At 35.2% G+C, this 25,447-nt stretch overlaps 2 protein-coding genes across 6 annotated transcripts in view; one reads left to right on the top strand and one right to left on the bottom strand.

Moving 5' to 3' along the window:
* LOC113524633 (uncharacterized) overlaps positions 1-4,834 on the top strand; it is an 81,551-nt gene extending 76,717 nt beyond the window's left edge. The window contains exons 22-25 of the mRNA XM_053234989.1: positions 2,390-2,560; positions 3,225-3,395; positions 3,622-3,783; positions 4,220-4,834. Coding sequence (XP_053090964.1) covers positions 2,390-2,560; positions 3,225-3,395; positions 3,622-3,783; positions 4,220-4,241 — 526 coding nt within the window. The 3' untranslated portion in view covers positions 4,242-4,834. The remainder of the gene's footprint in view (positions 1-2,389; positions 2,561-3,224; positions 3,396-3,621; positions 3,784-4,219) is intronic.
* Positions 4,835-6,702: 1,868 nt separating this feature from the next.
* LOC113534387 (protein NLRC5) overlaps positions 6,703-25,447 on the bottom strand; it is a 43,674-nt gene continuing 24,929 nt past the window's right edge. For 3 of the 5 annotated variants that reach the window (XM_053234961.1, XM_053234965.1, XM_053234962.1), the window contains 23 exons: positions 24,446-24,622; positions 23,980-24,153; positions 23,289-23,462; positions 23,010-23,183; positions 22,693-22,866; positions 22,041-22,214; positions 21,533-21,700; positions 20,402-20,575; positions 20,052-20,225; positions 19,284-19,457; positions 18,640-18,810; positions 17,211-17,381; positions 16,770-16,943; positions 15,758-15,925; positions 15,374-15,547; positions 15,012-15,185; positions 13,405-13,578; positions 12,834-13,007; positions 11,416-11,592; positions 10,388-10,558; positions 9,527-9,697; positions 9,155-9,316; positions 6,703-8,527 (listed from right to left, as the gene is read on the bottom strand). In XM_053234961.1, the coding sequence (XP_053090936.1) occupies positions 8,473-8,527; positions 9,155-9,316; positions 9,527-9,697; positions 10,388-10,558; positions 11,416-11,592; positions 12,834-13,007; positions 13,405-13,578; positions 15,012-15,185; positions 15,374-15,547; positions 15,758-15,925; positions 16,770-16,943; positions 17,211-17,381; positions 18,640-18,810; positions 19,284-19,457; positions 20,052-20,225; positions 20,402-20,575; positions 21,533-21,700; positions 22,041-22,214; positions 22,693-22,866; positions 23,010-23,183; positions 23,289-23,462; positions 23,980-24,153; positions 24,446-24,622 (3,853 nt within the window). In that variant the 3' untranslated portion in view covers positions 6,703-8,472. The remainder of the gene's footprint in view (positions 8,528-9,154; positions 9,317-9,526; positions 9,698-10,387; positions 10,559-11,415; positions 11,593-12,833; positions 13,008-13,404; positions 13,579-15,011; positions 15,186-15,373; positions 15,548-15,757; positions 15,926-16,769; positions 16,944-17,210; positions 17,382-18,639; positions 18,811-19,283; positions 19,458-20,051; positions 20,226-20,401; positions 20,576-21,532; positions 21,701-22,040; positions 22,215-22,692; positions 22,867-23,009; positions 23,184-23,288; positions 23,463-23,979; positions 24,154-24,445; positions 24,623-25,447) is intronic. The other 2 variants (XM_053234963.1, XM_053234964.1) reach the window with 2 other exon arrangements.

Below are 25,447 nucleotides of genomic sequence, written 5' to 3'. Positions count from 1 at the left end.
CCTACACTTCATTCTCTGAAAAAGTAAGCATCTCTTTATCTTGAATCAGGAGAGGCTACTGGGATATACACACATACATACATACATACATACATATATATATATTTATAAACATTTCTCTTAAGCATGATGTTTTTCCATGAGAAAATACACTAGAGTAGTAGCATACTAGATACTACATTCATCAGCACATAGAAGCTGGAAAATATGTGTACAATACACCAGTGTAATATCACAAACATAAGTCTAATACTACACACACACACACACACACACACACACACATACATCAAATTGTCATTTAGGCAGTGTTTCCTTGCTGCCTAAATCAGTGCAGTAGTTCATATTCAGTAGTGGAGAATGCAGGACTCAGGAACACATGTAGTTCTACAGAGAGCTAGGTGACTCTGACAGCACCACTAAATAACATCAGAATAAAAAAAAAATAAAATGCTTCAGATATGCCCCCTTATGCGTAACACCAATTGTAATGGTAACCTAAGAATCTGTTTAGGCTGTATTAGTAATGGAGAGTGATATGTGTCCATATGTGACATGCACAGTGGACACGCGAAGGCAGAGCTCCGTCATATACAGTGGAATGCCATATGTTGTTTTGCCGTTCAATAGTTGGCAATAAAAGTAAAGGAGCAGTTCACGTGCCGCCTCATCTTTACGAGCTATTTTAATATTACACCAATAACAGTTTAACCATGTTTCACTTTCTTATATTATATTAATATTTTGTTTTTACACTTCTAAGAGTCTGAACTGATCACATAAACATGAGCATTAAGTGGTAATTATTGTAGGAGAGTGCAGGGAACAATGTAATGGAGAGCAAAATGTAACATGGACTTTTCATGTTATTACACAAGGTCAAGCAGCACATACTTCTGGCCACATTACCACATTTGCGAGCAAAGGTCTGCAGCCAAGATTCAGAATGATTCACCTTGTTCTCAAGAAATCTATGTCAGAAAGTGTTTTCAGGGTATATAAGTTATTTTTTCATCACAGGTTTATTTTGGTTACTGAGCTGTGTGTGTAAATTACACACACAAACTTTATATTACTTTAATCACCATCTTCTTGGAGCAAAGTTTTGAAACGTGACCAATTCACAGAAAGTATTAGATAGGCTTAAGTACAACCTCCATACTGCATTAGTTTTTTTTTTAATTTGTAGTTGGGTTAGTTGTTACGCAGCATTACACCTAAGCTGCCTTTCATAAAAAATGACAAGTTAATTCTCTCTCATATAAAATAAAAAGAACAAATTTCTTGAAAAGTTTTTCTCATTCTGTGAATAAAACTTTTCAAGAAAGTTGTTCTTTTTATTTTAAAAACCTTGCATGTGGTGAAGATGTTGCTTCCTCTGACCCTGGGGAGTAATGGGTGAAGTGTGTCTTCTGTAAGGGGTGGGCGCATACACTGAAGAGTATAAACACTATGTGTATTGTGTTTGTGATTAACAGTAGAACTCTGTTGACCTTTTGTGTTGTTAAAAACACTGGTCAGGCGTTTTACTTTTTGCGAGTGCACAGGTAATTTATTTCCCATATTTTTGTAAAGATTTAAAAAGGAAAATAGAAAACTTCTAAAAAAATATATATATAGTTTTTATATGCTGCCCTTCCCGAAACAAAAAATGTTTGACACACAGCTTCATGTCAGTATTCATATATAATTTGACATGTGTAGTATCTATCAACTGATTGCTCTGTCTGTTATATATATTAATAATATAACAGTTTGGTTAGAAAACGTATTTTCTTTTAGACAACATAGAATTGTATTGAATTAACTTTGTTGGCACTAATTGATCAGGCTTTTCTAGCAAGTGTTACAACTTTACCCTCTGTCTGTTCCAATGAACCCCATGTTGTAAATTGTAACACTGTACATCCCGTCACTTTTGGTGGAATTGTACAAGAACAGTAGGTGTTAGAAACAAAGCTCTAGTTTTCTTCTGCAGCAGAGATGTATATGTTCCTTGCAAAGAAACATGATTATTCTAACTTAAGTATTTGTTCATTTATTAAGCGAAAACAAAAATGCGTTAGGTTGTGCCCTGCTCCCCCTGCTTTTATGATGTCAGATATTTTTGTCAGTTAAAAATGGAAATTTAAGGCACATATTCAGGCAGTGTTTTTTCTGTATCGAAATCGTATTGAATTTAAATTTTGTATATTATTATACCCCTAATGGTTACAATATTTTTTTACATATCGCCCAGCGCTGTGAGTGTGGTAAAACCCAGAAGAAAGAATATAAGATAGAAGAACAGAAACCAGAGTTTTAGAAAAGTGTTAGTGTTCTTACTTCAGTCATTTCTAGATCCTTTCTTTCTCTAATGTTGGACTAAACACTATTTCCTTTTCTGCAGACTACAGGACAGTGTAAATGGAAAATCCCACACTGACTTGGCTTCAGCTCTCTGTTCAAATCCATCACACATCAGAGAGCTGGATCTGAGTCGGTGTAAACTGGGAGACTCAGGAGTGAAGAAGCTTTGTGATCTACTGAAGAAACACGAGTGTAAGCTGGAGAAACTACTGTGAGTAATTCACTGATGTGATGAAACAGCTTTAAAATAAAAAGCATTAACCATAACGAAACTCTTACCAGTTGTAAACCCCTTTGGTTAAAAGTATCACATAAAAGTAAGGTTTTATCTTTCTCTGGTTGTTAAACCTACTTTACTGCTATGCAGCTACAGATAACAGCCCAGACACTAAATCTGCTTTTAAATCTGCAAATGTTTTCATCAATTAAAAAATGGAAACCTAAGGCACATATTCAGGCAGTGCTTTTTTTTTTTTTTTTTGCTTTACCAAAATCATATCCAATTGAGACATCTAAATCATATTCAAAATTTTGAGCGTTCAAAATTGTACATTTAAATTTTGTATTTTGCATTTTTGTTTTACTCCTAATGGACACACACACACACACACACACACACACACACACACACATATATATATACATATATAAATATATATATATATACTGTATGTGTGTGTGTGTGTGTATGTATTTGTATAGATAGATAGACAGATAGATATCGCCCAGCCCTATGAGTCTGGTAAAAACCAGAAGAATATAAGATAGAAGAACAGAAACCAGAGTTTTAGAAATGTGTTATTGTTCTTACTTCAGTCATTTCTAGATCCTTTCTTTCTCTACTGTTGGACTAAACACTATTTCCTTTTCTGCAGACTGTGTAACAGTGTAAGTGAGAAATTCTGCACTTATTTGGCTTCAGCTCTCTGCAGAAATCCATCACACATCAGAGAGCTGGATCTGAGTGAGAGTGAACTAGGAGACTCAGGAGTGGAGAAGCTCTGTGATCTACTGAAGAAAAAAGAGTGTAAACTGGAGACACTACGGTGAGTAACTCAGTGATGAAACACACTGAATTAAGCTTTATAATGACGCAGGATTACACTTTATAGTTGCCTTTCACAGATTGTACACAGATCTTTGCTAATACACAATAACAATGTAGATAAGTACTTTACTATTATATTTATGCATCACATTGTTACATACATGCCTACATCATCATTATTTAGCCCTGTGAAGAAAAGAAACTAAAAACATTTCTCTCTGCAGGTTAATAAAGTGCAGAATAACAGATAGAGGCTGTGCTGCTCTGACTGCAGCTCTGAAGGTGAACTCCTCACATCTGAAAGAGCTGTATCTGAGCAATAATGAGCTGGGAACTTCAGTCACACAACTCAAGGAGTTACTGAAGCATTCAGGAAGACAGCTACAGTAAGTAAACTTAACAGAGAGTGCAGAATGTGTAATTCCTGTAGAACATAAGGTAAATGTAAGAGTGTCGTGTAAGAGTGATGTAAATGGTCAAATAAGCAGCATGTTTGTAATCGTACTGACAGAAGCCCCGACAGTAACTCGTCACTGCATGCTAATAGCTTTTTGTGGATCTGATTCAACAGAAGTGCACTTTGACCTGATCTGTTTCTGTTCTAAAAGAAATGCAGTTCTTATTTGATTCATTCATTTCATTCAGGTTTATTCTACTTTTATGCCCTATGTCTTGTGTTTATGTAGTTAAACTAAATACGATAAAATAAATGTGATGTGTGATTTTAATAGTAATTACAAAGAAAAACAGATATAGCTTCTGGCTAAGAGAAATGAAACAGGCTACAGTCTTGAGAATTTTTTTTCTGTTTTGATTTTACAGACATGATAAACCCATATGGTGAAACATTTCTACAATGGTGCTAATTGACCTGAAAAAAGCTTGGACGCCTTGGACGCCGAGTTCTCTATAGTGCAGAAAGAACAAAGATACACACAGAGAGGAAGTAGTGTGTACAGTAATTTAGGAAGCAGTGTGGATGATGATTATACTCAGCAGAACCAGGGCAGTAGTGGGACAGTCACTGACTCCACAAGCCCAGAAAGTCTGCCTTCGAGCAGTTTATATAACATCAGAGAACAGAAAAGGAGTAGACAAGACAATAACACCAGTAATACACAGAGGCAACAAAACAGCCTCTACACAAGCAATTTGATTATATGAAACAAATAGTACTAGATAAGCACCAGAGAAACTCATCAATGCAGGAGACAAAAGTGCCCTGTGTTCTGTAGGTAACTGACTCCTATTTCAGTAAATTCACTGGTCACTTTCTGGACAATGAAGTATTTCAAATAGCAGGTGTTGTGTTTTCGCCATGTTCTGATTTATGGTCCTTTGTTCTGCAGTACCCTTTAACCCTAACTCTCTTATTCAGTACAAATGGAAATAAATCTTATAAAAAAGTAAGAGAAGAGGAAGTCTGACTCTGTTCTAGTTTTCATTCACACAGACTGAATCTGTTATTTCTTATGCATGTATGTAAAATGTGCTCATAATAAAAATAATCCTTTACTATGTCTGGAATCTACTCCTGCTGGTATTTTTCCCCCCTTTATTTTAAATGACTAAGTTGCTAAGTTTATGGCTGAATATAAAGTCTGTTCTTCACTGCACTGATACACAAATCAGTAGCACCAGATAAAGGCTCTAATCCTACCAATAATACACTAAACTGTGATTCTCTAATATAAATAAGATTTTAAAAAATTGCGCAATAGGAAAGTACACTGAAAAAAGTTCATATTCAGATTTTATTTCCAAATGTGTACATACAGTCCCCTCCAAAAGTATTGGAACAGCAAAGCCAATTTTATTGTTTTAGCTATACTTTGAAGACATTTGGGTTTGAGGTCAAAAGATGAATATGAGATGATAGCTCCGAATTTCAGCTTTCATTTCCTCATTTTTACATCTAGATGTGTTAAATAACTTAGTACATGGCACCTTTTATTTGAACCCGTATATTTTTCAAAACATGCCTTGGCACCTTAGTGTCAAATGTGTACTCACTACTAAATCCCAAATGTCTCCATTCTCCCTATGGAAGTCCACTAGTTATTCTGTTTAATGGTTACACACCCTGTAGTGTGCACCCTGTAGACAATATTATCATTTGGAATTGAACCTTAAGTAAATGGTTTCAGGTAGTCACGATCTGGGGCTTTTTTTTTTTTTCAATGTAATTTTGAACATGAACTCAGACACTATGTGAAATAGAAGAATATAATTAAAGAAGCCAAACAAATTAACCACATACTGTAAACAAATTAGTTGTAAATAAAGCCTTACATAAGTATTATATTAAATGACAGTTATATTATATAAAATTAAATGATGATATAATACATAAAGCATAGATACATGTTCAGAGGGCCACATTTCCTTACATATATATACATACGAGTATATATATTCACTATTATGATTTTTATATGTATAATAATTAATACGTGTTAAGTGTTTTAATGTTGTAATACTTCTTGGGTCTCAAGGCCAGTTTTGATGATTGGCAGCCATTTTGTGAAAGCAATAAACAGATTCATACAAACTAACGCTGCGATTCTGAGGATAAAGCATGTATAAACAATGACAGGCTGTTTTACGGCTTCGTCCCAATCCGCACTGTGCCCTACCCCGCTCCCTCCTCCTCCCTCCCCCTCCACACAGGCAGCAGTTAGACCCTACATGAAGTGTTTCTGCAGCTTATTGACACACCGCGGTTAGCGCGCGATGACGTCACCAGGCTTTCCCGCCGTTTGCGTGCGACCGGGGTTTTTTCCCCTCAGCCTTTAGCATCGTTAGCATCTTCCACAGATCCTGATCTCACCCGCTGCTGTAGCGATTTTAATCAGATTTAATACTGAGAAATAGCGAAAAAGCGAGTATATTCGAGCTGTAGTAAGTCATTAATGAAAAATAAATCAGAAAACAGTCATTTCTCTCAGGTTTTTACCTCGATTGTCAAAAGAACTAAGAGTTTCTAGTGTTTAAATTCAGTTTGAATGTATGTCGATAGTGAAGTTTGGAGTTTTCCCCTCAGCTGTAACTATAAATCAAGTAGATAAACTTTATAATCTGTTATGATGATTAATACACAGAGTTAATAACTACAGAATGTGTGTAATAAGGTACTTAATGTCAATATGAGGATATTGAGTACAGTAAAGTTAGCCTGTAGCTGCTAGATGACTAAATATTAATGCTACTGTATTTAAGCTAGTTATGATAACTGACTAAATTGTTATGCTAATATATTTTCCCTCTAATCATGCTGTGCAGTGAGAGCAGAGAGAGAGGCAGACTGGATGTTTACAGCTTTATTCAGATACAACATTACAATCTCATTCAGTTCAATTCAAAATTATTTCAGTTCAAACTCATATTTTAAAACGACAGAAACAAGTAAAGCTTACCAAATAGCCACTATTAAACACAGATCAGTCATTAAATCAGCATATTGCTGGGGTTAAGTGTATTTTTACAATCCAGCTGTCACTGTTTATTTGATTAAACACACATTGTTCAGTCCTTCGTCTGGTTACATGAATGTACCAACATATTGTATACATAAACATGTTAATAACACATGTACACATACTGGTCCAGCAGTGCATACTCACAGGAAGTACGAGTCCTCCATAGACTTCAGGGTTCGGCAATAAGGACTGAATTCCCAGAGTAAGGAAAACGCTACATCAGGACACCAAAATGAAAAATATCTTGTCCATTTGCATGAGTACATATTTTGCCGGGAAACAAATGTATAATAGTTGAACAATATAATTGATGTCAGTTTGATTCACTAGAAGGTTTAACTTCTGGCAATGCAAAAAAAAAAAAAGTCTAATCCAGTTGCACAGTCAAAATAAACAAAGTGCACTATTTGTTGCCAGAGGCATACAGCAAAATGTTAGCGAAACAGGAGTATGAGGCTAAGTGAGTCTGAAGCCTTATTCCCTCATGGAAAAGTTTCCCTGTGCTGATTTCTGCTCTTCTGTACCAGAGGTGTTTTGCGCTGTTTGTAGAGCTTACTATAGCAAGGCAAAAAAAAAAAAAAAAAAAAAACTGGGTCTTTTTTCAGCACTGCAACTTTTACAAAATTGTTGCTTGAGCACCATGATAAATCTCTCATCTCGCCTTGCATGACAGTGAAAAAGCCACTAGCTAACTGGTAGCCAATACTGTACCGATGTGGCTTGCAGAAGGTAAGGTAACATTCCATAACTTTAGATGCTAATGGTTACGTTAATATTATGGAGAAGAATCAAGTCACATTGGAAAAGTAATTCATTCCCTGCAATGCTTACTAATCAGGACTGGACAGTGGTCAAGAAAACTTGTTCATTACCTGCACTTTATTTAACTTTAATTTATTAAGCATATATTACCAGAGTTAACTAAAACTGAAGTCATGTAAGATGAATTTTGTGTTTTGTTATTAAAAACCTCTTTCAGCAAAGTTAAAATAAGTTATAAGGAACTCCATTTTGATAATGTACGAGTACAGTACATGACTAATTAATTAGCTACAGAGATTAGTTTATATTTAAATAACGCTGTATAATACATACATTTGTTTGGGACGGTAGAAATGTGGGTCAAGGTAAGTGATTTTCAGATAAGTGATTTTCAGGCCTTGGCAAGTTGATGAAAAAGTTAACAGTGATCCCTTATATATTTTTTAAGCTCTTTAAAATGTATTATAGGGCTGTTCTTAATATTTGCAAAAAGTAGGTTAAAAAAGTGAAATGTTTTAACACTCTTATAACTCAGACGTAGCTTTTTTTATGTGGTTTGGAGGTGTGAGTGCTTTTTATTTTGCCCCTTTCTGTTGCTTAGGTGCATTACTTGAGTTTGTGACAAGCGTACTACTATACTGTCCAGCGTTATACAAACTGCCTGAAGTCTCTGGGCTTCTGATGTCAGTGACTGTCCCACAACTTCCCTGGTCCACACTGCTTGCTAAACTTACACACTGCTTTCTCCCTGTTGTGTGTCTTGCATTTTTCCATCCCTTTTCCTTCTATGTTTATTGTAGAGGAATCAGGTTCTGAAATCGGCTGTTCATCAGACTAACTACCAGTGAAGAAATTCCACACTTTTGTTGTCAATGTGGTGTTGTCATATCTGTAAGATCAAAACAGAAAAAATATAGATGTCACTGGGTTTATCATTTAGCTTCTGTGACTGTTTTTTGTGTAAAAGATGTAAAGCTTAAGTAAATGTAAATAATCTAAATTTCTAACACTGTAACCTGTATTATTGCTCTTACCCTGGAGCTATATCCGTTTTCTCTTGTAATTATCAGTACAATAAAATATTTAAAATATACCACATTTAGTTTAACTACATAAACACGCCAATAAATATGGTAGAAAAGTAGAATAAACATGAATAAATAAATTGATCAATTTCTGCAGAGAGTGAGTTAGTTAAGAGCATGATAGACTAGTGTAAGCTGTTAATCCTGCTAAAATGCAAAAAAAATTGCAGTGTTATTTCTGTGTATTACAGTAACAGATCAGGTGAAAGTGCACTTCTATCAAACCAGAGCTACAGAGCTAGTTATTAGCATGCAGTGATGAGTTATTGTTTTGGTTTAGTTCTGAGACTTCTGTATCCGCTGTGCTTCTGTCAGTAAGATTGTTATTGTTGCTGTTGATTTGTCCAATTACGTAACTCTTACATGACACTCTTGCACATACAATATATTCTACAGAATATACACATTCAGTACTGTGTGTGTTTACTTACATTAGCTGTCCTCCTGAACGCTTCAGTATCTCAGAGAGCTGCTTTGTGACTGAATCTTTTAGTTCATTCTCTCTCAGATCCAGCTCTTTCAGTGAGGAGTTGGACCTCAGAGCTGCAGTCAGAGCAGCACCGCCTCCATCTGTTATGTTGCACTTGTTTAACCTACAGACAGGGAGATAATAATGTAGGTGTGTATATTAAGAATGAAATTCAGTAACTCACAGTGAATGTAACACAAACATAAGAGTTAAATTAATATAAAGATGAAGATCTTGTCATGTTAGTGTGCATCAGGAAAGCTCTGATTCACAGAAAACATAACTGTAAAGATTGTGATCTCAATTCAGTGTGTTTCATCACTGAGTTACTCACAGCAGTGTCTCCAGTTTACACTCCCATTTCTTCAGTAGATCACAGAGCATCTTCACTCCTGAGTCTCCTAGTTTACACTCACTCAGATCCAGCCCTCTAATGTGTGATGGATTTGTACAGAGAGCTGAAGCCAAATCAGCGCAGGATTTCTCACTTACACTCTTACATAGTCTGCAGAAAGGAAATAGACTTTACTGAGTTGAGAATGTTGATACATTTTTTTAAAATTCTGATTTCCTTTTATTCAGGTGTTATCTCATGTACACTCAATGGTTACACTGCCCCTCAGAAACACACACACACACACACACACACACACACACACAGAATAGAATTTATTCAAGCTGCTTGCTGCCTTTTGCTAACTCATTTGTACCTTATGCCAATCACTAGATTGGTAATTTAGTGTATTTTTGGTTAGCTACTGTGACTTCCCTTATTTGTAAGATGTAAGTGTAAAGGATGTAATGATTACATGAATGTAAATAAAATGTAAATATTATTTAGGAGAATATTAGCTGCTTTTAAAGCTGTTAAAAACATAACAGCTCTAATTTTTAAAGTTCTCCTTCCTAAACTATGTTTTCACCAAGTATCAGTACTGATTACATATTAGACAGATGTTTATAGCTGTGTACAGCTGTTTACTAGTGCCGAACCAGTGTGTGTTATTATTAGAAAACTTCTGCTGAAGTACAGTTTGGTTTTCTTTAATGTACAGTCCACTGCACCATACACACACACTTTTACACACTCATTCACACCTAAAGGGCAGTTTATCTGAGCCAGTCCACCCACTAGCAAGCACCGTTTTTCTGCATTATTACAAAACTTAGTGTGTTTCATCACTGAGTTACTCACCGTAGTGTCTCCAGTTTACACTCCTGTGTCTTCAGTAGATCACAGAGCTTCTCCACTCCTGAGTCTCCTAGTTTACACTCACTCAGATCCAGCCCTCTGATGTGTGATGGATTTGTACAGAGAGCTTGAGCCAAATCAGCGCAGGATTTCTCACTTACACTCTTACATAGTCTGCAGAGAGAGAGAGAGAGAGAAGGGGGAGAAAAGATAATTTGTCCTTTATTAGAACTGAACATTGCTACAATATTATGGTAAGTTAGTAAGGAATAAACCACTGTGTGTGTTGCTTATAGAGTAAAATACTACATGACAGGGTGGTGTGATGGAGTGGAATTACTGTTACAGCACATCCTGAGTGTTTTATTCATCTCATACCAAAGCAGTTTCCCAGAAAATCTTTTTTTTTATCTGTTTATAGTTGCTTTTAATGTTGAAGAACATCCACAAGACAAGTCAGTTCCTGTTCTCACTTACGTTATAGCAGCTATAAACAGCTGTTCCCTCACCAGCCTCTCTGTTTTCTCTCTCTTGAACTTAGTACACAGTAAAACTCAGCACGTTACAGAGAAACCGCAAAGTGTAAACTCCTCCGTCCTGACGATGTCAAACTTAAAGTTACAGCTTTACCTCTGACTGTTACAAAGAGCTGACACTGGAGACTCCTTCCATACATGTCATCTCATGGAGATTTCTTCACCACTGTGGCCTCTGCTATGCTCATTAGGGATCTAAATCTATATGAATCTATATAAAGCTGCTTTGTGACAAGTGCTATATAATTAAAATTTAATTGAGTTGGATTGAAACAATAACATATTAGAATGAGTGCATTAATATAAACCTGTGATTTGGACCTGCACTTCTGTCAGAGCTGTATTAATATTGAGAAAGTATTATTGAATCAGTTATAAATTATTAAAAAATTACACATACCCCATATTAGACTATTAAAATAGATGTAGATTATTTGTGAACTGATTGATAGCCTTAAACTGTTTCGTTCCAATTATGAAGACATTATTACTTACTGTAGTTTCTGCACTTTGCATTTAGGATTCTTCAAGAAGTCGCACAGATTTCTCAGTCCAGACTCTCCTGGTTTATTCCCGTTTAGATTCAGCTCTGTCAGGTGTGAAGGATTTAAAACCAGAGCAGAAGTCAAATTTGCACAGTCATCCTCTTTAATACTGCCTTCTTTATATAACCTGCAGAGAGAGAGAGATAGAGAGAGAGAGTGTGTGAGAGAGGAGCATGGATGCTCTCATTGTTAAAAGTAACAAAATGTACGCATTATCCATCGGAATAATGCCTTTACTCATCTTCTATAGTTGCCAATATCAAAGACCATTGTCTAAATAACTGCACAAGAAATAACTATGTTCTGCATCCTTGCTGAACAGCTGACCAATTTCAAATGCTGAGCCAACTTTACTGAGGTCACTTTCTGATCTTCATGTGCCTTAAAATATTAGTCTGATGAAACCTCTCAGTTATTTTAAAAAGATTAAAATCTCTTAACATGAACTGTATTTTCTTACAAGATCGTTTTATTGCACAAGAAGCACATTGTGTCTCAAACGCAAATGCACAGATTCCAGTAGTGAAAGTGATCAGCCACAAAGGTTTACATAGCTCTATTTAATAAACTATTAAAAGAAAATTAGCAAACCTCATTATATCTGACTGGCCTTAGTAGGTTTATATCAACTGAGGTGTATAGGCTACATATAGGCTACATGAACATTTTTTATTCTGAATGAGCTTTCCGTCAGATTATTACCGATTATTAGGCTGTATGTAATGACAGAATAATGACAGAATGTGAGGTTGTTTATGTAACTATTGTGGTTTGTTTAAATAACTTTCTATGAGTCTACACTGCTTTTGTTACTTTTTCTAGCTAATTTGTTTTCATTAATGGTCTCTACAATCTTTTTTTTTTTTCTTCCATTAAATTCATTAGTAGTTTCTAAATTCCCAGGTATTAATGTATGAACCAAAACTTTATTTTTGAATAATAAAACATTATCAAATGTTTTTTTATACAAAACCAAAAAAGCCAATGATTTATTATACAACACCTTCCTTTGTGCTGCTGAAAATTTTAGCTTGCTAACACTTAAAAATGTAAGTGCACAACCCTGCTAATACTGTTATAGTGGTGTGTAATATATAATTAGGGAATATCTACAAAACTGGGTTGTAAGAAATGGGACATTTAGTCCTGTGCTTTAAAACAGGAAAATATATGTTTGGTGTTTTTCTTGCTCTTAGCAGGTTGTAAGGGAAATGCAATTCCCACTGTACCAACAGATTTCAAATCAGCACAGGTCCAATCACTGTGCAGACAGTTGTTTCTGACTAAAAAAAATAGTTGGTTATTGAAAACATCATTTATGCCCATACAAACTGAAAATGAAAATATATATTTAAGGTTGTTTCTTACGTAAGTTTCTGCAGTCTGTAATGTGGATCCTGCAGCAGAGCCGAGAGCTGATTCACTTTGATGTCTTTAGGTGTTTTGTTGCTCAGATCCAGCTCCCTGTGCAGTGAGGGGTTTTTACTGAAAATTTTAGTAAGAGATTTGTAGGCTTCATCTGTTTCAGTGCTTTTCAACAACCTGTAGAGAAAAAAAATATATCAGCATGTTAATAACTGTGTAATGAGAACAATAACAGATCAATAGCTACAAAATATTAGTGTCCGGCTATATCCGATACAGAATCAGGGCACACTAATCATCATTTCTTAATAAAAGTTTAATTATCAGTCTTTAATGTTACTATCTATACCTGTTCAAGCACAAAACTCTATCCAGCACAGTTTCCTGAATAATCAGCAAACCAGCTTAACATTACAGTGTGATAGTGGCATTAAATAATTCAGATTAAATTGTTCAACAGAATTAAGGGATTTTAAGAATTGTACAAACAAATTAGCTTTGAACAAGAAATTAAGTTGTTTGCACAATATTTATTTACATTTAATATATTTATTTTTGCTTATAGAAGAATCACCTCAGTGTCAGTTTGTTATTTCGATACTGTAGTAAATCAGTGAGCAGCTTCACTCCTGATTCTCCAGGGTCGTTCCCTCTGAGATCCAACTCTTTCAGGTGTGATGAGGGGTTTGATTTCAGAGCTTCAGCCAGAGCAGCGTATCCTCCCTCTGTTATACTGCAGTCTGAAAGTCTGGAACAAAAGTACAAACAATGGTCTTGAGGGGTTTTTTAATGTAGAAAAGCTTAATCATTCTAGAAACTAATTTATTATGACTTTTTTTTTTTGCCAAATTATCAATGTTTGATTGATTTTTTTTAAACTAGGAAACAGATGCTGTAAATACATTAGTGATAATTGGAGCATAATAGTAAAAAGGAAGTATTATCCGGATTATATATTTTTCCAGAGTGTCTGACACGCCCCCTAAATTCTACCTGTTTAAACAATTATTGTATGTGTTGCCTTTAAAACAGTTCTTCAAGACCTGTACTGGTGTAGTCTAGTGTTTCTCCTGTGAGTACTGTCATAGTTTAGCACTATTGTTTCCCTTAGTGAAGCTTTTGCTGAAAACGTTTCTGTTGTCACCAGGACGTCATGAAACAGCAGTGTTTAACACTGAAACATTCACTCCATAAGGAGCTAATATGGCTAATTTCTGCTAGTGTAGCTGATGAGAGGTGTGCTGGTGTTTTCTTGTATTATTTTCTTGAGTTTGTGTCTGTACCAGTGTTTTATTTTTATTTTATATGTCATTGTATTTGAGAGGGGGTCAGTTATTGTTCTTGGGTTTTGGGAAAACGTTAACAAAGTTCAGGAACCTTCCTTCAGGGTATTTTATCGAGAGGGAGTATTGTTAGTGGAGCGCTTCCAGTGCTCTTGGTGCACGGGCTATGCCTCAATCCGTGAGTGCACGCTGAGGTTAATGGATGTGTGTGTTGTGGCTGTGTTGAAATTTGATACCCTACTGATATTTTATTGCTGCTATGCGTGACAAGCTAATGGATGTGTTAATTGTGTTGACTGTCACACTGGAAGTATATTATTTTAATTTCGACTTTAATTTTTTCTCTGAAGTGCCTCGCGGTGCTAGCTAACTAGCTTTGTGTGTTTAGTGTATCCAGAACACTAAGGAGAAGCCATTGCCCTCTACCACACTGATGATATTTCCCTGTTTCAGGTATGCTTAAGTAGTTGCATATTTTATAAAAGAGGTCTAGTTATTTGTTAAATAAATATTATGAGTCGTCGTAAGGTGTTATGCCTAAGAGAATCTCAGTTCCATGATTTGTGCCACGAATGACACACGTGTGCACCTCACTTGTAATACGGAGCTAGAGGATACTGCTGTATTCAATTTCAGTTGGTATGTAACATATGGAGGTAGAAGTCAATAGTGTTCATTTGGAAGCCACTACTAAAGGTTTTCAGTGTTATTGCTCAGATTATAACATACTGTTTTGTAGTGTTGTGATACATACATCTTGTCTGCATGACAGAATCGTTATAACTTATCAGTTACTTCTGCTTCATAGAATTCCATAGACACCACAACACTGATATAACGTACTTCTCACCTCTGTCAGAGCATCTGGATTATGGATGAAGTGTGTATTAGACGTTACCTCACAGTCTCCAGTTTACAGTGTGGATTCTTCAGTTCTGCAGAAAGCAGCTTCACTCCTGAATCCTGAATCCTGTTCTTACTCAGATTCAGCTCCTTCAGGGTGGAGGATTCTGATCTGAGAGCTGAGAGCAGAGCTGAACATCCTTTATCTGTCAGATTACACCCACTGAGCCTGAAAGCACAATAAATCACAGTTACCTGTGGGTTTTTCTTTAGCAGTTCTGTATGCATGGGGGGTCTTTTCTCCTCAAACTACTCATTACTACTGAGTGATGAATGATTGATAAAATAAAGACAAACCATTCAGCATTAACATCACTAATTGAAGTTTCCTGATTAATACAGAATTAAATTCCTTACTGAAGTTTTTCAGGTCTGCAGTGTGGATCCTTCAGTAAAGCAGAGAGTTGCTCTACTTCTGAATCGCCTTTTATTTTCCCACTCAGATCCAGATCCGTCTGCAGTATCGGGTTTATACCCAGAACTTTAGTCAGATGATCATAAGCTTTCTGCGCATCAGGACTTTTCAACAACCTGCAGAGAGAAAGAACAGATAAATGCTAACACTAATTATATTTACAGCAATGCAGTGCTACTTTTTCAGTAATTGTTTGGTCCTTGGTGGAAAACTGGTTTTAAGTAGTTAATGCAACAAGCACACTATACAGTGGTGCAAACAGCAAAACATTACTAATTACTCAGAATTAAGGCTGTATTTTACATTTACTGGGGGAAAGCGCTCACCTCAATGTCTTAGGTTTACATTTTGCATCCTTCATCAAATTCCTAAGTTCCTTCACTCCTGATTCTCCAGGGTCGTTCCCTCTGAGATCCAGTTCTATCAAGTGTGATGACTTCAGAGCTTTAACCAGAGCAGTGTATCCTTCTCCTGTTATACTGCAGTATGAAAGCCTGGAGAGGGAGCAAAAGGTTAACCATTCTCAGGTGGGTTTTGGGAAATGTTCATAATGCTAAGAACTTCATTAACTTGTTCATGAGAATTTTCTTTATTTACCTAATGTGGTACATAAACACACTTGTAAATGACATAAACCTGACAATTGTTACTATTGTTGTTCTAACTCAAAAGCTGCTAATTCTGGTAAAAAAAAAAAAAAAGACTGATCCAGCAGTTAGTTAGTCAGGCACATTAGTTAGTCCATTTGGCCAAATTGTGACTTCATCAACTAAGCCTACGTCACTCAAATAAAAAAAATATGGAAAGAGAGATGATGTTGATTATGCAGCAGCAGTGGAGCCGGTGTCCTTGCTGTGCGATCAAATATAAACCTACTGACAATCTCAGTGACAGTGAGCAGTGGTGTCAGTTTAGTCTTTTATTATTTCATTTACTCTTCGGTGCACAATAAATGAGCACACTATAATATCTGTAATACCTTCATACTTTCTCCAAATACAATATGATGTTGCATGTGTTTGGTTAAAAAAAATAAAATGTCTTTAACTTTGTCCTCTAAAAACAACTTGTTTTGCAAGATTTGTTTTAATATTAGTAAACATTTTCCTCACAGTATTCCTCTAACTGTTTTTCTTTTAATATAACTTCTTTGATCACTTCCAAAACAATATAATTTCTTTTGTAAGTTAGGCCTAAATGAAGGCGTTTGGGGAACACATGCAAAACATGTAACACCTTTGTTAAGCTGATCATTATTGAATAAAATTCATTGTTATTGAGGGCCCTGGATGAGTTACTAATAAGTGATCTAGTAATGTATACTATTAAAGGACTTACACAAGCTTCTGGAGTTTGCAGGATGAACTCTTTAGTAGAGTAGAGATCTTATCCACTCCTGGCTTTCCCAGTGTATTCTCACTCAGGTCCAGCTCTGTCAGGTTTGAAGGGTTTGAAGTAAGAGCTGATATCAGATCAGTACAGCCTCTCTGTGTAATACCGCTCTTACTCAGCCTGCAGACAGAGAACACAGCTGAGAAAACCGTCTTTAAAGAACGCACATGATCAACCATCAAAAATAATACCAGTGTATAAGAAATAATAGAGTTATAATGGAGTGGGGAGAAGGTGTACAGTGGACTGTTCACACACACTCTCAGAACCACAGCAGATCTGCAGCAGTACTGATTGTGCTAAACAGTGTATACACTACACTAATATCTTTAAAGATTTAATGAGAACACAAACAAAAATACCAGGTGAAGAAGTCAGACCACATACCTGAGTTTCTCAGTTCTACACTGTGGATCCTTCAGTAGAATAGAGAGCTGCTTCACTCCTGAGTCTCCGGATATTTTCCCACTCAGATCCAGATCCTTCTGCAGTAAGGGGTTTTTACCCAGAACTTTAGTCAGAGAATCACAGGCCTCTTCTGCTTCAGGACTCAAGATTCTGGAGAGAAAAAACACATTTCATTATGATAATGATACCAGAGCTCTGAGTATGGGCCTTTTTCCCCCCATAAGATCCTGTTGTTATATTATGTGAACCAGCAATTATGTCAGAAATTATATGAATAATCACAGGTGTGATGGCAGCTGGCTTTTTTTTCTCTGTTGACATTTAAGATCGGTCTCATGTATGTAAACTTCACACACTTTCATAGCAAAAAATGTGAGGTGGTCTGGAAAAAATGGTCAGATGTCAACAGCTGGATTTTATTCCTTATAACATACTCTGATACCTCAGCATTAACAATAACAGCATTAGCACTGATAGTAACAATTAGGTTACTTTCTAATCTTATGTCTTCATAAGGTCCTGCAATCTTTTAAAAGCTTTTCTGAGCCTTGTTTTTGGTGAGCTTGTCCTGGTTTTGACTTTGTTTTTTTCCTGTTTCTGGTTATTATATTTGCCCTTTGGATTTGTTGAACAGTCAGGTGGATTCTTTGTAATTTTGTACCTCTTGCCCTGACTCATGGATTTCAATTGTGTTTTGCCGTGTTCCAGTAAACTCTGCACTTGCATGCTACCACTCTGTCATGAGTGACTTGTCACACTGTAGTTTTCAGAATGTTATATATTTGTAAATTTTAAAAATTTGAATGTGAAAAAATTTTTCCCAGAGGTAACTTTAGTAAGAAAAAAATATATATATAATATATATCTATATAAAAGATCAGATTCAAAATGCTGAAATAATTAGATTCAAAATGCTGAAATAATTAGTCCCAATATCAACACTCATGGGTTTGGACTGTGTTTAATTTTTGCTAAATTGCTAAAGTGTGAACTTTAACAAGTTGAACTCAGTGCCAGCAGCATGGACGGGGAGGCCTCCGCTACCAGCAAGTCTACTTCATCTTCTTACTAATTGGTATGCCAGTGAAGGAAACTACTGAAGGAAGCTATTGAAGAAAAACTATTTCTGACATTTGACCCTGCTGTGACCTTGACCCTGATTGGATCAATTCCAAAATCTAATCAGTTCATCTGCTGGTTACGATGATAATACTATATAAATCCTACAAACATTCAACCAGTCACACTTGAGAGATCACACTAATGAGAATCTTGGACAGACAGACAACCTGAAAACATAACGCCTTCACCACTTAGTGACAGAGGCATAAAAAGTAAAATATCAAAGTACAAAATATTTCCAGTGTTGTAAAAAAAAAAATTACATTTGTGTCAATCAAAAACTCACCTCACAATCAATTTAGAGTTTGAATTCCCTAGAAAATAACTAAAAATATTCCACATTGGCACACTGTAGTTCCCTCTGAGATCCAGCTCTTTCAGATGTGATGAGGAGTTTAATTCCAGAGTTTTAGCCAGATCAGTACATTCTTTTTCTGTGAGACTACAGTTATTTAGTCTGAAAGAAAATGATAATAAATAAAAATTACATGGTGAGACAATGACATGACAGTGAATGTATAACATCAATGAGGGGTTTGTAATTAATATAAATTTCAGTAGAGGCTGCAGTAGCCAACATTTATAACCATTATTTAAGGGAAGCACAGATACTGTCACATTACACATAGGATTCCTACACTTAGATTAATTAACATAAAATAAGTAATGAATAAGTCAATGAATAATAATAATGAAATAAGTTATGATACAGGGGTTACCTTTTTATAATTAAAGGATTTAGATTAACTTTTTAAATGTTTCTTTGACTTATTCATAGAGTAAAATTATGTCAGATAATCAATTTTAATTTAAAATAATTCAAAAGTTTTTTTTATCTATTCTAAATTCAAAATCTATTATGGACCTTTCTTATAATTCTTTTTTTTATCCCTCATTCATTTTTTTCAACAAAGTCTAAAAATCATTTACTTCAGTTTCTCCAGAGTGCAGTTTGAGTTCTGCAGTAGAGCAGAGAGCTCCTTCACTCCTGTGTTTCCAATTTTATTCTCACTCAGGTCCAGCTCCTTGAGGTGTGAGGGGTTTGTTCTCAGAGCCGATACAACAGCAGCACAATCTTCCTCAGTAAGACTGCACTTACACAACCTGCAGAGAGAGAGAGAGAGAGAGAGAGAGAGAGAGAGAGATGGAACAAACTAAGCAAATTACTTTGACTAATTTCATGGGGCTTTTCCTTACTCTACTTAATTTACTTTAATCTTCTTAAAGAGTGTTAACCTTCCTATCAGGCTCCTGTTCCGCTCTTCTGTATCTGTCTCTGCTTGTTGCTCTGATTATGTCTGAGTATCGTATGACTATATACCTCACTGTTGGCCGTGTGGCTTTAACAATTCTTGCTGTAGTCATGTAATCATCTCACAGATACATACTGTATATTACTCTGTTACTGTAACTTCTTCAACCTGTAGGATTTTATTATCTGCAGATTAACTGGTAGTTTATGATCAGTGTTTATAACATTTCTAGAAGGTTTTCTGTTACTTTTAGTAATAATTATAGTATTGATACAAAGATTAATATAGCTAGTGGTTGCAGGCGATTAAATAGAATTTACTGTATTAATAACAAATAAATTTGGTAATTACAAACAGTAACACTATAGATATATTGCCAGAATGTCTTCTTAAAGACCTCTGCTCTTTCTGCCACTGTTTATTTTATTTTAACTGATGACATTACCCCAGTTTCAGCAGTTTAAAGTGTTGATGCTGCAGCACGCCACAGAGCTCCTTCATTCCTGATCCTCCCAGTCTATTCCCACTCAGCTCCAGCTCTCTCAGGTGTGAGGGGTTTAAACACAGAGCTGATGCCAGAGCAGCACATCCTTCAGTTGTCATCTGGCTGTTATTTACCCTGGATACAGAGAGGACACGAGTAAGAGAAGTCTTTTGTTTAAATATTGTATCTATAATTTTTTATGTAAATATAGATTATATACAGTTAAATGTTAAACACTGTTATTACATTCCAAATAGAATGCACTACACAGTTTTAATGTAAATGGAAGGGAATAACTGATAAAAACTAACTTGAGTATCTCCGGTCTGCAGTGGGAATCCTCCAGTAGAGCAGAGAGCTGCTTCACCTGTGAGTCTCCTTTTATTTTCCCACTCACATTGAGTTCTCTCTGCAGTAAAGGGTTCTCACTCGGAACACTATAAAGTAAATCATAGGCTTCCTGTGCAGCAGGACTTTTCAACAACCTGCAGAGAAAGAAAGGAAGAATATTTTATATATGGTAAAAACTCATATTTTAAATCAGGATATGGATGCATCATCAGAGAAGAAGAAGTTAAAACCTTTACTGAGGATCTTTGGTGTGTTTTAAAACCAGTTCCCATTTGTTGAGTTTCTTGTTTATGGTTCAAATTGTTGTTGAAGTGAGATTTATTTTGAGTATTCCAAATACAAGGAAAACAAAAGTAATTCATCGTACGCTGGATGCTACCCATAAAATAAAATACATAAACATGTCTTATAGAAATTTGAGGATTTCTATAAGAGACCATGACTAACAGACCACGACTTCTTTTGCATGAAACATAGTTCATTGATCAGTGTATTACATTTTATTTTAATGTCTGCATGCAGGCAAGTATTATATTGCTATAATGCATAGCGGTGCACAAATTTATTGTTAACCTTCTATTAATTTCTGTTCTTCCAGCTGAAATAGCAACAGGCAGGTCTGGCTAATTCCAAATGCTGGGTTGCTTAAAACTAACCAACAGTTTCTTAAATTTTCCTGACAATGTGGATACACCAAACTTTAAAATTTAGAGTTCTTTTACAGTTTGCTTTTAGCATACAAACAAATGAAACTGAAAGTTAGTACGTCTGTATTATTACACAGCAAGTTTAAACACAGATTAAAAGCAGATGAGATGCATCAAATTGAAATGCAAATACAAAACTAACTTTACCACAGTGATATTACATCATGACGTTAAGATTCCTAATTATTTTGTGGTACTGCAACATAATTTTGAAAAACTTTTTTCAGTTTCATTCATTTAAATATGACATCCATCACTGTAGTCAATAACAGATTATTTATGAAAGAGGAAGTCCAATATGACAATAAGATATAACATAAGATGTCATGCCCAAATATGTATATTATAAAAGATTTTAGAAATGATTTAATAATAGCTGCTCACCTCAGTGTCTTTAGTTTACAGTCTGGATCCTGTTCTAAATCAGTGAGCAGCTTCACTCCTGATGCTCCAGGGTCGTTCCCTCTGAGATCCAGCTCTGTCACGTGGGACGATTTCAGTGCTTCAGCCAGAGCAGCGTATCCTTCTCCTCTGATATTATTGTCAGTTACTCTGAAAAAAATAAAAATGTAATTTTACTTTCAGAATATCACAAATATTGTACAAAATAAATACATATGATTTTAGGCATTGAGATGTATACATTATGTGTGACATTTTATACAAATTGTGAATTTAATCTATTTTTATTGTTAATTTATTAAGGCTATATTGATACTGAATGACACGTGTACAAATTACTTGGTTCCAATTAACAAACTAATATTACAGTAATTGAGTTCTTGACTGAGTACAACTTCAAAAACTGTTAAGTAAAAGAAAAAAAGTAGTGTTTAAGGATAAAAGCATTTCATGACACTTTGTCATGTTTTAAGAAATTACAATGACATACTTGAGTTTTTCTAGGAGGCAGTGTGAGTTCTGTAGTAGATTAGAGATCTGCTTTATTCCAGAGTCTCCTACTTTATTCCCGCTCAGATCCAGCTCTACGAGATGTGAGGGATTTTCTTCCAGAGCTTTAGCCAAAGCAGCACAGCCTTCAGCTGCTACACTGCAGTTACACAGTCTGCAGAAGGAAAGGAGGAGTACAATGAAAAGATTTGATCTCATTTGTTAGAGATCTCACAATAAGAATGCAGTATTTTAATTCATTTCTTTAACAATTTACTTTTAACAATTACACCAATACAATATTTACTTTGGAATATAACTTTTACATTTTGCATACACATTTAAATACCTTTTAGTTAAATATAAATCTAATAATCTATATTTTTTAATCAAAACATGCTGTTTAATTTTGTGTTCTAGTTTACTCAGTTTTTCCTGATCTCTCTACCAGACTTGGATGTGGGGAATAGGGATACTCAGAAATGTATAAACAGCATTAAAGTCTGCAGAACGTGTACTACTTTTTTTAATTACACATAATTCTGCAGTCATTTCAACTAGTATATTAAAATACTTAATTGTTTCTTCCCTATGGCTATTCAGTAAATTTAGACTTGTTGAAGGATCAGTTGTCATTTCAGATGTTACTTCACCTCATTATTGTGAGTCGAGACTGTGGATTCTTCAGTCCAGCAGAAAGCTGAGTGACTCCTGAATCCTGCAGAATGTTGTTGCTCAGGTCCAGCGCTCTCAGCTGGGAATATTCAGAGCTGAGAACTTCAGCTAGAGCTGAACAGCTTCCAGCAGTTATAGCACATGTATTAAGCCTAGATATAAAATCAGAGGAAGGAAGACCAACAGTAAACACAAATTCAGTACAATAAATATGCTATATACCAAAATTCACCCACAATTTACATTTAACAAAAAATCTGACCTGACTAAATATTCATAACAGAAAAGAACTTACATCAGATTCTCCAGTTTACACTTAGGACTTTTCAGTCCAGCAGAAAGCTGAGTGACTCCTGAATCCTGCAGCTTGTTGTTGCTCAGGTCCAGCTCTCTCAGCTGGGAATATTCAGAGCTGAGAACTTCAGCTAGAGCTGAACAGCTGTCTTCCATTAAATCACATGTGTTAAGCCTAGATATAAAATCAGAAAGGAAGACACAATTTTAGTATTTAAGAACTTTATTCACCAATATTTAATGAGTCATTGTTTTAGCTCTTCATCAGAAATGAACTTACCTCAAAATCTTTAGGTTACACTGAGAACTTTTCAGTCCAGCAGAAAGCTGAGTGACTCCTGAATCCTGCAGACTGTTGTTGCTCAGGTCCAGCTCTATCACACTACAGGACTTTAATTTGAGAACGCTGGCTAAAGCTGAACAGCTCTCCACAGTCAGATTACATTTATTCACCCTAAATATGAAATATGATGTTAGCAGAGCTATATACTCAATCTTCGTTCTGCAGATATTATGTAAATCCCAAGTTATTTTATTATCATATGCACCCAAGTACGTATTCTGGGTTCATCTGGGTCATTAGTGGTCATTAGTTGTTATTTCTTACATAATTTTATTCATTTATTTCTCTTTTAAGTCGTCTTGTCTGTCATGTCTTAGTCTTTAAATCCTGTTTTAAGATTTAATTGAAAATGTAAAACATGTTGATCATTTCTACTCTTCTGTTACTTTCTAGTTTCAGTAGCTTAACACTTTCCAGTAATGAAACAGGACCCAGGTGTTTATATAACATCTTTGAGGTTTCAGTGGAGAAAGACTATGTTGTTTCATCAACTATAGAAAACAAAAATGTAATTAAAAATACATTCAAAATATATTTGTGCAAACATGGTGTCAGGTCCCGCTAGGAAACATTTTGTTTTAGTTTAGTAAAACTCAGCTGATAGTGATGCATAAATAAAAATACTTACTTAATTTTCTTAAATTTACAGTGTGAGTCTTCCAGTAGAGCTGAGAGCTGCTTCACTCCCGAGTCTCCTGGTTCCTTCATGCTCAGATCCAGCTCTTTTAGGAGTAAAGAGTTTTGACCTAAAACTTTATCTAGCCAAGTACAGGCCTCTTGTGCAGCAGGACTTTTCAACAAACTGCAAAAAGTAATTTTTTTTGTACTTGGTGTTTCCAGAATAATAGACCCATATTAACAAGAACAGTATGGTTTCTTTTGCTTTCATGATTACTTCTCTTTAAATTTAAATAAAAGTGCCCATTGTTTGTAACACACTGGGGGAAAAAAATAGGACTAGTCGAATAAACCATAAATTGCAGTCAATTATAAACTTTAATCCAGTTTTTTCAAAGAAACTATCAAAGTCCTTTGCACAGTATTAATTTATGTTTAATATTTATATAATTGTTTTTGCTTATTTGAAGAATTACCTAAGTATCTTCAGTTGGTAATTTTGATCGTTTTGTATATCAGTAAGCTTTTCCACTCCTGATTCTCCAGGGTCGTTCCCTCTGAGATCCAGCTCTATCAGGTGTGATGAGGAGTTCAATCTCAGAGCTTGAGCTAGAGCAGCGTATCCTTCCTCTGTTATACTGCAGTCTGAAAGTCTATGCAAAATATTGTCATATTTTACAGGATATAGAATAAAATGGGTGAACATCTAAGAAGCAATATAAAATTAAGAAGCTCTTTGGCACACTGAGAAACATGGCACTTCTAATCATAATAATATATTAAAACCAATTATGTGATAATATATTTATTTATATATTGAAGATTTGAATGTAAAAACAAAACATTTGGCATAACGCACATTTATGAAACAATATGCAATGAGAAAGGATAAATATTCGACTTGGTTTTCTTTAGCCTACATCTAAATGAGAATAATAACAAAAGTATAACTGGATAAAAGACCCAAGAACTATAGCAGTGTACAGATGTCATGGGCACATTTAAAGAAATGCTGATAAGAAATAAGGAAAGATGCTTTAAAATACTATGAAATTTCTATGGAAAGAACTGACTATAAACAGCAGTAAACATTAATAAACTAACTGAAACCAACCTTTGCCTTTAAAACAGCATAAGTTCTTTAAGGTTTACTGTCATACTGTTTTCTAAGAAAACAAGCTTACCTGCATCTTCAAGAACCTGCGACAGCTCTCCTGGAGATTTTAGATTTATTACTTATTAGGCTTGTGTAATATAATGATATTATTGTTTCTACATGATATTACATTGCCACAATATCCTGTCAGGTTTATCGCTGATTATAATATTACCAGACCTGTCGACCATTGTGTCTTGCATAATAGCTTTCTGTGTTTTTAAAAAATGGTTCAGGATGATTGAGTCATTGCAGTATTCTAACTTAGAAAATCACAGTTAGGGAAAAATCTAATTTACACAAGCCTATTACTTAGTATCTT

Source organism: Pangasianodon hypophthalmus, chromosome 6 (genome assembly GCF_027358585.1).
Source record: "Pangasianodon hypophthalmus isolate fPanHyp1 chromosome 6, fPanHyp1.pri, whole genome shotgun sequence".
NCBI classification, from domain to species: domain Eukaryota; kingdom Metazoa; phylum Chordata; class Actinopteri; order Siluriformes; family Pangasiidae; genus Pangasianodon; species Pangasianodon hypophthalmus.
Note: the sequence above shows the minus strand (reverse complement) of the source record. Positions and strands in the feature narration are given on the sequence as shown.